Source organism: Cupressus sempervirens, chromosome 10, assembly GCF_028749045.1.
Source record: "Cupressus sempervirens isolate cs-2001-9-10 chromosome 10, ASM2874904v1, whole genome shotgun sequence".
NCBI classification, from domain to species: Eukaryota; Viridiplantae; Streptophyta; class Pinopsida; order Cupressales; family Cupressaceae; genus Cupressus; species Cupressus sempervirens.
In genome coordinates this window covers 721,441,417-721,457,906 of record NC_143127.1, presented here as the reverse complement: position 1 = coordinate 721,457,906, position 16,490 = coordinate 721,441,417, and the positions used below count along the sequence as shown (strand labels likewise).

The 16,490-nt window shown below is 35.1% G+C and overlaps 1 protein-coding gene across 5 annotated transcripts in view; it reads right to left on the bottom strand.

Moving 5' to 3' along the window:
• The window catches only part of LOC149535862 (ARM repeat superfamily protein), an 81,414-nt gene that overhangs the window by 44,183 nt on the left and 20,741 nt on the right, over positions 1-16,490 (bottom strand). For all 5 annotated transcript variants that reach the window (XR_016358097.1, XR_016358096.1, XR_016358098.1 and 2 more), the window contains exons 3-4: positions 14,100-14,236; positions 13,715-13,760 (exon numbers count right to left, since the gene is read on the bottom strand). Coding sequence is in view for 1 of the 5 variants with exons in the window: in XM_089807581.1 (XP_089663707.1) it covers positions 13,715-13,760; positions 14,100-14,236 (183 nt within the window). In the remaining 4 variants the exon portion in view is untranslated. The remainder of the gene's footprint in view (positions 1-13,714; positions 13,761-14,099; positions 14,237-16,490) is intronic.

The following is a 16,490-nucleotide window of genomic DNA, read 5'->3' as shown; positions in this document are numbered from 1 at the left end:
TAGATATAGCAGTCTTCACAAAGCCTACCGCCTGATCGATGTTGAGACATCTCGTCTCATCTACAGTCGTGACGTAGTCTTTGATGAGCAGCGAGGACCTTTCATGCTTGTTTCTCCTGTTCTTGATCCAGTAGACCAGCCTATGAAGGCTCATGATTTGGGAGTTCAACTTCCATGAGGTCCACTTGATGGGAGGGCTCCAGTAGCTCCTACAGCTCCAGTGATTCTTGTACAGACACCTCCAGCTTCTCCTGTAGGATCACCTTGCTTTGTAGATGTTTCACCTAAGTTTGATCTAGATTCTTTTGATGAGGAACCTGATCATCACACATCTCCTGATACAAATGTTGGCCATTCTCCTATCCGGCCTAAGTGGTGGGCTAAGACACTTGTTGATCTTCATGATGATGAGCTCATTGATGGGAGAACTACTCGAAAAAAGAGCAAAACTATAGAGTCTATTAACTTTGCTCTCATGGACAACATTCACAGTTTGTTTTAACCTCAAACATATTCTGAGGCTAAAGGAATTCCAGAGTGGGAACAGGCCATGACATCTGAACACCAAAGCCTGTTGAAGAACACCTGGGTCCTTTTTAATCTTCCACAAGGGAAGAAACCCATTGGCTGCAAATGGCTTTATAAAATCAAACACAAACAGGATGGTACTTTGGATAAGCACAAAGCTCATTTAGTGGCGAAGGGTTTTTCTCAGCGTCAAGGCATTGATTATGAGAACTTTTCTCCTACTGCAAAGATGAGCACCATCAGATTAGTCCTAGCCATGGCAACACAGTTTGGCTGGAAGATCCGTCAAGAGTGCTTTCTTGAATGATGATCTCCATGAAGAGGTCTACATGATGCAACCTCCTAGTTTCAAGGTTGTTGGTAAAGACCATCAAGTTCTTTGATAGGTAAAAGCTCTCTATGGCTTGAAGTAGGCCCCTCACGCATGGTACATAAAAATTGATAAGTACCTCAATGATCAAAGCTTCAAGAGGAGTTCTTCAGACTCAAATTTGTACATCAAGACTATTGACAGTGACATCATCCTTTTGGTTATTTATGATCAATCACTGGTAGTTCGGCATCTTTGATTAAGGGAATCAAATAGAAATTATGCCAGTCTTTTGATATGACTGACCTTGGGCTCATGCATTATTGGCAATGTATTGAGGTTTGGCAACAATCTTCTGGTACATTCATCTCTCAGTCCCAATATGCCAGGGCCCTGTTAGACAAATTTTGTATGCAGGATTGCAAGCGTGCATCTACACCTATGGAGAAAGGTCTCAAGTTATCTACAAACTCTGATTCTCCTTCTGTTGATGATACTACATACAGGCAACTAGTAGTCAACCTCATCTACCTCTCTATTACTAGGCTTGATATCAACTTTGCAATCAGCTATATCTCACGCTTTATGACAATCCTAAGGCTGATCATTGGATGGCAGCAAAGCATGTGCTTTGTTATGCAAAGGGCACTTCAGATTATGGACTTCTATACTCTCGAAGTTTTAATCCTAAACTCAGTGGGTTCACAAATTCAAATTGGGCAGGCTTTGTTAATGATTAAAAAGTCAACTTCTAGATATGTGTTCAGTTTGGGATCTGGTGCAGTCACATGGACTAGTAAGAAGCAACAGGCAGTTTCTCTCTCCTCTACAAAGGCAGAATATAGAGGGACTATTAAGGTAGGATGTAAAGTTGTTTAGCTTCGTCGGATGCTTGGGGATATGCAAATGTCACCAGCAGGACCGACTACTCTATTTGTTGATAACGAAGGCGTTATCAAGTTAGCATGAAATCTAGTCTTCCATGAACGAACCAAGCATGTGGATGTTTACTATCATTACATACGACAACTAGTTAAAGATAGGACAATAGATTTGCAGTATGTTCCTACCACAGATCAGACTGCAGACATTCTCACCAAGCCTCTTGATCCTGATAAGTTTGTCAAATTCATAGGACAATTTGGTGTTCTAGATAGATTAACCATTAAGGGAGGGTACTCTATTGTAAATATCTAGTTAGCTTTAATTTGCTTTCGCTTTTTTAGCTTTCTCTGTTAGAATAGAAAGTTTTCTCTATTAGAATAGAATGTTTCTATTCTTTACGATCGTTTCCTAAGAAAACATCGATTTATTATTTTGTATTTAATGACCTTTCGGTCTCTGTTAATAACAAGCAAGTATTTTTTACCAATTACTTCCGTAATAGTTTTTTGGATGAACTTTTTCTGTATGTTTATGGGTTTTGTTTTACTTTAGATCTTCATAAAATACAATGCGTAAATGGTAGCTTTTGGTCTTAAATATCTTATTGTAACAACCTTGACATTTTTCCTTACTCATAATGGCTCCTCCAGCTAAAAAGCCATAGAAAGATTTGGAGCCAAAGGAGGTGTACCATTATGACGGATGGATGGACAGATAGGAGAAATAAGACTCTCCTAAATTTTCTTGTTTCTAGCGGAGATAATTCATCATCCTCTACTTCTCAAAGTCTAAAATTTAATATATTATTGAATAACTAAAATTTTGTTTTATTGATTGTTCAATGACAATTATTTTGTTTTATTTTCACTTTCAGGATCCACCATGTTTTTGAAGTCTATAGATGCTTCCTCACATGTTAAAAATGCAAAATACTTATGTGAGGCTATTGAGGAGGTCATAAGGGAGGTGGGGGAAGAGAATGTTGTCCAGGTGATGACTAATAATGCAGCTAATTTTGTTGCTGCAACTAAAATTTTATCTTTTAAATTTTAACTTTTGAGTTTCTAATTTTTTTATTTTAGTTTTTCATTGAATTTTGAAAATTAAAAGTTTTTTAACACATCTAAATTTTTAATTGTTTACTAACTAATTTAAAATTGCTCCAGTAAAACTTTTGATGGAGAGACCCAAGAATCTTTTGGACTCCATGTGCAGCCCATTGCCTCGACCTCATGCTAGAGGATATTGGCAAGATTGAATGGGTGAAATCATGTGTTGATAAGGCCAAAAATCTTTGCAAGTTCATCTATAATCATGCCTTAATCCTCAGCATTACGAGGGAATACACGGAGGGAAAGGAGTTGGCTCGTCCTAGTATCACAAGATTTACCTCTAATTTCATCACACTAAAATCCTTACTAAGTTCAAGGTTACCTTTGAGATGCATGTTTGTTGGTCCGCAATAGACCTCCTCGTCCTTTGCCACCACCCCTGCAAAGATAGATGCAACAAAATGCATTTATGATGAAGAAGGTTTTTGGAAGCCATGTAGGAGATTATGGAGGTAATTTAAATTTTAAAAGCTTAAGTCTTAAAACTTATAAATTAATTTATCTCATACATATTTTTGTTTTATTTTCATTGTACAACTTTGCAAAGTTTCATCATTCACTAAATTGTTTTTTTGTTTAATTGTTTTGTAAATCATTGAGCCCCTTGTAGCCCTCCTACAAGTTGCTGCCAGGGAGAAGACTGCTATGGGCTACATATATGAGGGCATGGATAGGGCCAAGGAGGCTATTAGAGTCAAATATGTGGGAGTTGAGGACAAGTATAGCCATACTTGGGAAATAATTGATGGGAGATGGCACAATCAGCTTCATAGGCCCATTCATGCAGCAGCCTATTGCCTCAATCCAGCATACTGTTTCCGTTATGATTTCAAGGCAGATGAGGATGGCCACTAATTCAACAGATATATTGCTTGAGATGGATGCCTATAACAATGCAACAAGGCCCATTTTCAAGTCAAATTTGCAAAGAAGGTCGTACAAAATTGCAGCTTTAGCCTTTTACAATATGCAGTGATGCACATATATACTATCTAGTTTCTAACCTGCCCATTAGGACTAGGGAGATTTTGGATAGTGACGCCTCTCTAATTACTCTAGAGGAGGTTGATCTAGAGTCCAAGTGGATCACTGAGGCTATTGATCCTGTCTTTGATGATGAGGACCTAATGTGTGTTGAAAAGGCAGACAGAGAAGCTGAGGTTGTGGCTATGGCAGCAGAGGACCAGAGAACTACAATTGATCCTAGTGGCACCTCACAGGCACTAACAGAGACTACAATTGATTCTAGAGGCACCTCATAGGCACAGGCTATGGCTAATCAGTCATCCAAGACCTACCTTAGACGCCTTACTAAGAGGCATAGTATAGATTATACTAAGGATGAGGACTACCAACCATAGTTAGACTCTTGTTTTAACGTTTTGTTTAACTTAACATATGATTGGAACATTTGATGATGACTATTGATGTGATGGATTTCATGGATTTGATATACATTTTGATGGGTTTCATAAATTTTATATATCTATGTTTTCTATTTCTTTCAGCTACTATTTAGTAATTTACCTTTGTACTTATGTAATCGATGTATGCTTATGTATGTGATCAAATTACCCTCTATTTCATGATGTTATTGTGTCTTTAAGCTTTATTCAATAATGGGTGCATGGAATGTTCTTTAAATCCTAAAAAATCTCTAAATTTCAAGGGTTTTATCACTTTGCCGAGTCACTAGCGAGTCTGAGCCAGGTCTGAGTCTCATTACTTTGATTTCAGCTCTAGAGGACAAAGGATACAAGATCACTTTTATCGAGGGAAAAGTCTAAGCTTGGCTTAAGAACTCAAACATTAAAAGCTTCAAATATGGAAGAAGCTATCCAACAACAAACTTCGAAGGATGCCATGACAAAAGAATATAATTCCATTCTTAAAAATGACGATTGAGATTTGTTCTTAGACCCAAAGATGACTTAGTTGTATCCTCAAAATGGTTATTTAAAATCAAACATGCAGCAGATGGAAACATAGACAAACACAAAGCTAGGTTTGTCGCAAGGGGATTCTCTCAAAAGGAAGGAATGACTATGAAGAAACATTTTCTCCTGTTGCCACATATCCCTCTATTAGAACAGTAATCATCATTGTTGCATCTAAAGGATGGAAAAATCACCAAATGGATGTATAGACTGTTTTTCTAAATGGAGTAATAGAAGAAGAAGTTTACCTAGAGCAACCTAAATGATTTGTAGTACATGATAAGCAATCTCATGTATGCAAATTGAAGAAAGCTATATATGGGTTCAAACAAGCTCTCCAAGCTTGGTATGAACGGATGGATCATCATCTATCTAAACTTGGATTCTCTAAAAATGAAGCAGATCCAAACTTATACTTTAAAATACAATAAGGAGATTTGTTGATTTTGGTACTTTATGTTGATGACTTGTTGATTACAGGAGATCATCTCATAGCTAAACGTAAACAAGACCTTGCCTCTGAATCTGATTAGAAAGATTTGGGATCACTTCACTCCTTCCTAGGTTTAGAAGTGTGGCAAAATACAAATGGAATTAAATCAAGGAAAGTGTACGATAGATGTACTAAAAAGATTCGGAATAATGGAATGCAAGTCTATGACAACTCCTATGGAAACAAATTTACACAAGTTACATAAGTACTATAGACTCAGAAAATGTTAGTCCAACTCTCTATCGACAGATTATTGGTTCCCTTATGTACTTAGTGAATCAAGACCTGATATTTGTTACACAATGAATGCTCTAAACAAGTACACCTAGCAGTAGCCAAACATATCGTAAGATATCTCCATAGCACAAATGGATATGGATTACAATATTAAAATGTAGAACTTAATCTACATGGATACAGTGATTTAGATTGGGTGGGAAATTCAATAGATTGGAAAAGTAGCTTAGGATGTTACTTTAACTTGGAATCAGTGATGATATCTTGGTTCAATAGAAACCAATCATCAGTAGCACAGAGCTCCATGGGAATACGAGAAGCAGTATGCTTAAGAAAACTGCTACTTGGACTATTTGGAAAACCACTAGAACCTACTATTATTTGTTGTCACAACCAGAGTTGTATCAAACTCTCACTGAATCCAATGTTTCATAATAGATCATTGAGATACCATATCACTACATAGGAAACATTGTTGAGAAGAATGTGGTTGAGCTAAAGTATATCAGTATAGAAGACTAGATTGCAGATTATCCTCACCAAACCTCTTACGAATATAGAGTAAACTTGGTATGGTTGTAATTCCTAAGAATGAGTCTCAGCATATTTGATTATTGTACTATTTCTTATTAATCATGAGCATTATTTCATAACTATTTGAGCCCTATGTACATCATGATGAAGCGATGACTTCCAATTGATTGTCACTTGTATTTGTAGAAGTTATTGAGAGGTGACGATCTTACAATTACTTATTTTTCTATTGTGATAGATATTTTATAATGTCTAAGAAGACCATGATAGATTGTATCTTATAAATCAATCAACTAATAGATAGATATCATCACAGAGATATCTATGAATTGCTTGTATAGATATGTCATGGTAGATTAACATCCTTAAATATACCATAAGTATAATGTTCCTATGGGAGTATCATTCAAGATACGTGCACACATACCCAATGGACATTTTGAGCACTTGGTGAATATCATATGACTTGATATTAAAAAGGCCATTACTCTTGATATCATAATGAGATGATATCTAAATGGTGGATATATTCTAATCAAAGATATCCTTTAGACTTGTCATTCCTAATATTATATTGAGGGAATATCTATTCCTGTGTTTGTCCTCCCTAACTAAGAGGGACTGTTAATGCCATTGTAGTTCCAGTCGAATAAAACCCATTTAAGATATATATGTATATAATAGTATGATATACAAAAAATATATATAAACATTGTTATTGTGCAGCGTTAGAACGTGGATGTGTATACATATATATATATATATATATATATATATATATATATATCAAATCTCAAATAATATTATCGACCGAATAATAATCCTTGTTATCCACTCGATAAACTAATTGGGACTGACTTTATTGTTTCTGGAAGTCAAAATTGGATGTGACTCCATAGTGGCAGTCATGACAATAATAAGTGTTATTTTTTCAGAAGATTGTTGTAAATGTACTATCAATGTTTTTAATTTCTATGTTTTCCAAATTACATTCTCAATACATATGTATATGACATTTAAGGGGCATGTCTCTTCAACTCTCATTAGTTACCAATAACATTTGTTTATTATTATTAAGAATGTGATAAGAACTTTATATATATATATAATCCGAACAAAGCTACAAAACATTAACACTCCCTCTTAGCTAGGGAGGATAAACACAAGACAAATATTACACCATTGGTACTATTAGGAAATGGCATTTTAAGGATATCCTTAATCATAAGATTCCACCATTATGATATCACATTTAGTATCATGAATATTGGTCTCCCAAAATATTGACATTCAATATTCACCAAGTACTCAAAAGGTTTTGATATCACACCTGATATCAAGAGTATTGGTCTCCCAAAATATTGACATTCAATTATACAAGAGTCAAGGGCTTGAACAGAGCATTATTTAAGTTAAAGGAGCCTTCTCAAGCGATTAGCTTAGCCACCATTGGATGTCGTGATCAAAGAAGGATTGTTTTAAATTTAATAGAATTACTTCATCCAGCACACTGTGATCCTTGTGCTAAGTCATATTCTCTCGTGCCTTCAAGGTGATAATTATATTTCCTTTTAGTGAAACCGACATTATCTCGTGTTCAATCTCTATAATCTATTGCTTTGTAAAATAATGATTGCATGACAAACAATAGTCATTAAAGGAATGCCAGAACCTAGTTATACCTAGATGTCTTTGATATAAGGGCTTTCAAAAGTTTTCGTTAGTTTCCTTTCAAGTGGATTGCTTTTTTGTGGGGCTTTCTTCTCCTCTTTCTTTTCGCCTTCTCTTTAGTGGACTCTTGAAAAACTCAATTTAGCTCTCTTCTCCTTGGTTCTCTTGCATCTTGATGATGAATCACATAGTGCGATTTGAAACATTGATGGAAAAAAAAATCTTTACACAATTGAAATTGGAAATTCTATAGCAATCTCAATTTAGCTTTTCGACTTTTATTCACTTGTCTTTTAAGGCAGATCAATAGCATTTGAGCATGTAGCCCCACTTGTCTTCTTTTGGTTTTTGCCTAAAACTAGAAAAAAATTAATATACAATGACCTTTGTAAATTGATGAACATTTTATTACAATAATAGATAAGACGTCTATTATTAGTTAATGGTTATCTTGTAAATATCTTTAGCTTTAGTTTGCTTTCGTTTTTTGCTTTCTCTGGAATAGAATGTTTCTATTCTTTACGATCGTTTCCTAAGGAAACATCGTCTCTTCCTTTTGTATAAATTGACCTTTCGGTCTCTATTATTAATAAGCAAGTATTTACCAATTACCTTGTAATATGGTATCAGAGCTAAATACTTAAATTTTTTCGGAAAAATTTATAATTTCTTCTTGAAATTATTTGTTTAAATTTTTCCAAAATTATTTCAGCTAATTTCTCCAAAACCCACCTAGGGTGTTTCTGCTTGGAGAAATTCCCGAATTACGGGTCTGCAAATCGCATGGAAATCGTGGCCATTTTTTGGAGACTCACGTTTTTGGGGTGAAAATCTGCATGTTTCTATATCAAATCTTCATGCTCTTAGCCGTCTCAGTCTGTCATCGTGCTCTGGGAAGCAGATTCGACCATTTTTCATCAAGAAATCTTAAGTTTTTTCAAGCTTTTTTCAGCTAGGGCCGTTTTTTTTCGAAACCCTAATTTTTGGGGTCAAAAATTTTTTTTGTTTGCAGATTCTTGGTGGGTTTTTCGAGAGCTCAACTGCGTTGTCGTCCATTTTTTCTGGGTGCCTCAATTTTTGTGCCTCAATTTTCGAGCCAGCGAATTCAAAAAACGACAGCAGATTCCTTCTGGGTTTGTTGATTTTCTCCTCAAAAATCATTTCAAGTTGTCTGTAATACGCAAGGTTGCGTGAGATTATGGGTTTGTTGATTTTCTCCTCAAAAATCATTTCAAGTTGTCTGTAATACGCAAGGTTGCGTGAGATTCTGGGTTTGTTGATTTTTTCCTCAAAAATCATTTCAAGTTGTCTGTAATACGCAAGGTTGCGTGAGATTCTGGGTTTTACCGTTTTTTCCACAAAAACGAAGTTTTGTAATTGCAATTTGTTTTGGGTCATAGCACTCTTCTGGCAAAGCTTCTTGGTTTCAGCATTCTGTAGATCCAAGGAGGGTCTCAGTTATCACTACGTCTGATTCTCCTTCCGTTGATGATACTACGTATAGGCAACTAGTAGGCAGCCTCATCTACCTATCTGCTACTAGGCCTGATATCAGCTTCGCAGTCAGCTATATTTCACGCTTTATGAAAGCTCCTAAGGCTGATCATTGGATGGCAGCAAAGCGTGTGCTTCGTTATGTGAAAGGCACTTCTGATTATGGACTTCTGTATTCTCGGAGTTCTAATCCTAAACTCAGTGGGTTCACAGATTCAGATTGGGCAAGCTCTGTTGATGATAAAAAGTCAACATTTGGATATGTGTTCAGTTTGGGATCCGGTGCAGTCACATGGACCAACAAGAAGCAGCAGGCAGTTTCTCTCTCTTCTACAGAGGCTGAATATAGAGGGACTGTTAAGGCAGGATGTGAAGCTGTCTGGCTTCGTCGGATGCTTGGGGATATGCAGATGTCACCAGCAAGACCGACTACTCTGTTTGTTGATAACGAAGGCGTTATCAAGTTAGCACGGAATCCAGTCTTCCATGAACGAACCAAGCATGTGGATGTTCATTGTCATTACATACGACAGCTGGTTGAAGACGGGACTATAGATCTGCAGTATGTTCCTACCTCAGATCAGACTGCAGACATTCTCACCAAGCCTCTTGGTCCTGATAAGTTTGTCAAATTCAGAGGACAGCTTGGTGTGTTAGATAGATTAACCATTAAGGGAGGGTATTACAATAATAGATAAGACGTCTATTATTAGTTAATGGTTATCTTGTAAATATCTTTAGCTTTAGTTTGCTTTCGTTTTTTGCTTTCTCTAGAATAGAATGTTTCTATTCTTTACGATCGTTTCCTAAGGAAACATCGTCTCTTCCTTTTGTATAAATTGACCTTTCGGTCTCTGTTATTAATAAGCAAGTATTTACCAATTACCTTGTAATACATTTAGTATTTCAATGCTTTTTGTCAAATGCCAAGCTTTGAATGACCTGTTCAATAGATTTCTCCATCGTCTTCACTCTTCTTTTAATGATCCCTTCTTTATGTAGTGATCCTCTTATCCTACAAACACTTAGAAGCAAAATATCTTGTTCTACCACGACTAAAGCATTAAAATAGTAAGTTACCTCATTTTTTCCTGAATCCTTTCTTTTTCTCATGAAGTCCAATTATTCTTCGTTCATTTCATTGGATGAAATAACACTTAGTTTGCATACTCTATTCTTTTCCTCCGATGATACTTTGATGGCAGCCTCCATTTTTTATGGCGACTTCAATCCTCATTTCATGGCTAGTTTTTTGTCAATTTATCTAAATATGTCATTTCTTCGATTAATCTCAACTCTTTTAAGGCAAGGACCTTAGTCCCTTTTACGATTATGACTTCACCAACTTCTTCACTGAGACCACTTATTGTTTACAACCTCATCAACCCAGCGCAAATGGGAGGCTATAATCTCTTCTCCAATAATCTTGGGGCATTCAAATTGTTTTTGATGGGTTTTCCTTTTTCATTTCTTCAACCATTCTACAAGTGCTTAGCAGATTTGCAATGCATAAACTTCACAAACTCTGATTTGGATAATCCAGACAAAATCCCATACTTGACTTTTGCATTGTTCCCACTTTCTTTATTCCCCACCAGATCCATTGGATGAGTTGAAGGGGTGTGTAGCAATTTACAGCAGATTGTCAAATATAATATCCTAGGGCATTCAAGTAGGTTTCCATCCTTACGCTCCAAAAAGCATAACTTGTCCCATCAAAGAATAGTGCCTTGTTCGATGAGACATATCCTTCTTGCTTCAGCCCTGTAAGTGCTCATATAGATCTACCTTTAAGGGGTTCGGCTATATCTAAAGGGACCATCTCTGAGACCCAATTGAAGAGTGCACAATTACAGTGAATTTGTCTAATAAGTATGACCACAAGAAATTGATGGTGCCATCATGTATTTATTTCTGTTATCAAGCTCCTCTACTACCCAACTAAACATTTTAATGCCTTTATTCTGTTTTGGAATCTTCTCAATTTTGTTGAGTTGTGAAAAAACTTGGTACTTACATCACCATCCATCAGCCACCATTGTCATGACTTAGCCCTCTGATATTGTTCCTACTTTCTTCTTTAACATAGTCTTCATTGTGCATGGCAGTTATGATTACTTTGCAATTCACATCAGTTAATTCCTGCTTCATTTTTATTTTTTCTTGAAATATGTTCTTCTGGAAAGTATGTTCCATTCCTTCAATTTGTTTTTGACATGTAACATTTTGATGAAATCATAGTTTTCTGTTCCCATTGAAATGAGGGTCGTATCCCACCAATCTTTGATAAGGTCAATCTGATACTCTTGATGCAACCACATTCTGTTAAATTTGTAAATAGTGATCAAAACCAAACAAGGGCATGCATTTTTTATTAAATTATTGTAGTGAAGTTAGGCCATGGGCTCTATATCAAAAATAGACTAGTCCTTATATTGCATTGGTGAATAACCTATGACAGTCTTTCCATAAATAGGTTCCATTCTTGGGGGTCGCATACCTCAAACCATTGCTCTCTACAAACTTCCTAAAGTATTTCAATGATTGGGGCTCCAACATAAGCCCCTCACATCTTTTTGCCATGCTCGACATTTTATTATAATAACATCCCAAGATTATTTTATCCCCAGTATGATTTACTATCTCAATACTAAGGGAGGCCCACAAGTTAACTTTACGGAATTATAATTGTTACTCAAACATTAAATATCATAAATTCTAAATTAGAGGACTAACGCCAGACTTTGCAAATGATCCAAATTGTTTCTACATTTATTGCCAATTGTTTGGACACCATGGTAAGCCCATGCCACCAACCACTCCTGTAACATCCATGAAAAAGTCATTCCATCCAATATTTTGGATGCTTGGAGTGATGAGCATCAAGTATTCTAAGTTTGTTCAAATGTCATTTGTTAGGGGCATTTAAGCCCCTCATGCTCCTTGTGGTAATCTCCATTTCTCTCTAAGAGAGGGTTGTCCTCCCTTAGATCTCAGCAGGTATGTTTTGAAGCTTCATAGGCAATTCTCTTGGGAAAATTCATCTTTCCTCTATTTGTTTGTTTTCCTTTCTTCTTTTCTCTCCTATATTGTTTGCCTTCAAAGTTTTTGCTGAAAATCGTGAGTCTGGTTGAGGGTTTTGATTGTGTGATTTCTTGGTTTTGGCAAAAGTCTCTTATTTTTTAACGTTGCATGTTCTTGCATATGCTTTTTATGACTTGCATGTCCTTGCATGTGTTATTTTACCGTGTTAAGTCTTGTGTTTTGCCGTATGAAGACTTTTCTAATGGGTTCTCGTAATTTTTTCCCTTAAAAAATATCTAATGGGTTTTATAATTTTTTCGCTCAAAAAAATTCTGACAATAATTCGTAGTGTTGTGGGATTCCTTTGTGGGTTTATAGTTTTTTCCTTTGAAATTATATGTTGGATTTTACCGCTTTCCTCAAAAACAAAGCTTTCTATTCATTTTACACGTATCAGATTCTGTTGTCTGGTTTTGATCAATTTTTCACCTCAAAATCATGTCAGGGTTTTCTAATTTTTGTCCTAAAAAATAGTGGCTTGAGCAGTTTGTTTTGGGGAGTCGTACTCATCTACAAAATTTGGAGGGTTTGTTGATTTTTCCTCAAAATCATTCTTATTGTTTCTCAATGTTTGTCTCTATCTCCAAGGAAGAGCAGCTCAATTATCCAAATTCGGGTTGGATTTCTTGTCAGATTTTTGGTTGATTCTAAGAGGGTTAGTGGCAAAGTCAATGTCAAGCTCTCGTCTCTATTTGTGAAGCTTTGTGAAGAAGAGGGCATCTTTCTCTGTTCTTTTCTGGACAGATTTTGGCTTCTTGGTCATTTTTATTTTGCAGATCCAGGATTAGACGATGACCAAAGGGCAGCAGTTAGATGATGACGATTAAAGGAGAGTATTCATCATTGTAAATCTATATAAGGCTTTTTCATCTCATCTATTTAATACAACTACAACAACATCAACTTGCCATAACAGATATGTGATTTCCAATTTATCCACCCTTCTCAGGTCTAATTATGTTTGAGCATTTTGTTACAAAATCATGTGAAATCTCAATTCAGTTCTATTTTTAATAGCCATCCCCTGAAAGTGGCCTTCACGAAATTCATTCCGGAAATATGTTCACCCATCCCCTGCCATCCCTGTCTTGGAGATGGTGTAACACAGCAAAATTTCCATGTTAATGGTAAGTCAGATAACAGTAAGTGCAGATAAGATTTTACTATGAATGAAACAGATACAAGTGCATTATGAAAACATAGTAGACAAGGGTCATGGAAGATATAATTTGAGAGCAGCAACATATTCGAGTTTTCTGAATGACTGAGGACTATACAGTTGAAGTGGCTAGGACTACAAAGTGTGCAAGTATTTTTATTGCAATACTACAAGCATGTGAATATCCATGAATATAATCCTTTGAACGAAATAAGAAAGTTACTGCTTCTTTAAACAAAGTCCGGTTAAATAAGAAAAACCTCCACTTACAACTTCATTATCTGTTTGAATGTACTCCACAAAAGATCCAACTGCCCTGAAACCAAAAACAATTATGTTTAGAATTGTAAATTGTAACACAAATCAGACTAGTTGATGTAGGGCATTAACATAGTTTGACCATGCTAGATTAACAATATATTAAGATATGTGATTCCAAAATAGGAATCTTTGAGTCTCTGATTTCCTCAGGGCAATCCATTATAATAAACATTATTTAGTACCATCTAGAAAGCCACAAAACAATTGATGTCTGACATTATCTTAGCTGCTTGGGAATCTTTTAACAACTAAAATCTACATTCCGCAGAAGAATCTATGGTAAAATAGTATACTACGTAACTTGCAATAACTTAACTACAAAATTGGCACTCACTTTAAAGCAGCAATTCTAACACGATTGCTGCTTTCGTCTTGCAAAGATTTTACAAATATTGATTGCAGTGTAGAAAAATGTGGTCTCAAAACATCTCCAATCGTCTCCGTTAAAGAGCTGAAGAGAATCAATGCAACCTGACAACAAAAAGAGGATTTAATTATCAATAACGAATGCAGTCACAATAATAGAAACTAAAAGTGCAGTCACCTTCCAATATCATCGACATCATAAGAGCTTGGATAACGATGCAGTTGACGAATTATGCAAAACAGATATAGCTGGCCCCACGTTCAAGTACATGCATGCATGGATAAACACAGAACTGATCTATATAAACTAAACAGCTTATTATACTTTTCCTTTAGCAAATGCATACACCTGAAGACACACATACAGACTTCTATGAGATCCCATGCTGATAGACACACTGTTAATGTGGAGTAGGTATTGCAAATATGTGAGCAATTGTCTTGCACTTAGAATAGTAAGCCTTAATACATTTTCTACTCGTACAAAACTCATATGAACATTCTGAAAAAAATTGCTCACAGTCCTCCAACAAAAATCCAGAACGCATCCTAAAAAAAATTAATATTACAAACCCAATTAGTTACAGCTGAAGTCAAGTTACCTGTCAAAGTGCTGGTCTAAAATGCTATCAAACAAATTTGAGATGGTATATTATGAATAAGCTTTATCGTAATTACTGCATGGTTACCGGGAGACCCGTCTCCCCCCTAAAAGTCGCATCTCGGAGACCGAGACATGTCTCGGAGACTTTTCGCATCTCCGGAGACTTCAAAAAAGGTTGGAGACTTCATGACGAAGTCCCCTGAAGTCTCCCCGTCTCCTAAACCAAAAAGTGAAGTCTCCCCGAAGTCTCCTGATAAAATATAAATGTAAAATATAATATTAAATAATTTTATATATTTTAGGCCTCATTTTAATGTTTTTAATGCAAAAATTAAGACCACTGACAATTTAAATGATTAAATCATTTAAAATATTTTATTTAATAAATTAATAACTTTAAAAACATTAGAAACATTTTTAAAAATTTATTTTTATTCAACAATTTAAATGATTAAATCATTTAAAATATTTTTGGAGAGTGATGATTTTTTGGAGAGCATGATAGCTAAAGACCTTGAGATGGATGATCACAACCTTGTGGAGTAGATGATAGTACCATCAACATACTAATACTAGATATATTTCTGTTTTTTGTTTATTGTACAAAGTGTTCATTTTTGTTTGCATATCGGCAATTCAGCATCAAACTATACTTTTTTGAATTTAAAATTTAAATATGTAATAATAATCTCAGCGATTATCAATCTGATATGATGGTGATCATATGCAATATTCGAAAAACAAATATGTCTATGAGATACAATATTATGATCATGTGAGTTTTGAAATCTTCGACTCTATGAGTCTATTTTAATTTTTAATGTGACATTACTATTATTATTTACTTTAGTCTTACAGTATTACTATTTTCAAATTTTGTATTTACTTTTAGTATTAGACTCTTTAAACTATTAAAAAAAAATTTAAAAATTTTGTCGTCTCCAAGTACCCCCGTCTCCTATTTGAAAAATTGCCGTACCGGTACCAGTACCAGTACCAGAGACCTCGAAGTCTCCCCGTCTCCCGGTGACCTTGGTAATTAGTTCTCAATATATACATAGACTAAAAGTCATCCCACTTGTATCAGCACAAGAAATTTCAATTTCTCTAAGACTTATTTTGACCTTATAATACACAAAGTTCAGATTTGCTATAAAATATAGGTACTTCAAGAAAACATTTTTTAATACTTATTTTAACCTTACAATACAGAGTTTAGATTTGCCAAAATATACATTTACTTGTACAAATTCTATGTTTTTCTTCAGAACTTGCCTACACTACACAGTACATATATATATCCTATCTTTTGAACTGACAAATTCACCTTTCATTTGAAAGTTCAGAAATTTTGAAATTCCTTCAGATATTTTCTTCTATTCAAAATCACCTTGTATGTCAAATCTGTTTTTCAATGACATTAATACGTGAGCTGTTAGAAAATCATCAAATTGTTATATTGTCAATGACTCATTTATGTTATGCATGATATATGTGCACAATATTTAGACGTGCTACTTAAAATTTGTGAGATTGTTATGCCTGCCTTCAACTGCTCACACCACACTTGAACCACAGTAGTTTCACAATTCACCCACTTGATCTAGAGCCAATAGTTTGTGAAAAAGTTAATAGAGCATTCTTGACAACTATTACCTAAGGAAAAATTGTTTATTCATTTGAATATATAGATCATTTGATTTCTGTTAATATCAATCAAGTTTTTTACCAATTACTTCCCGTAATATGGTATCA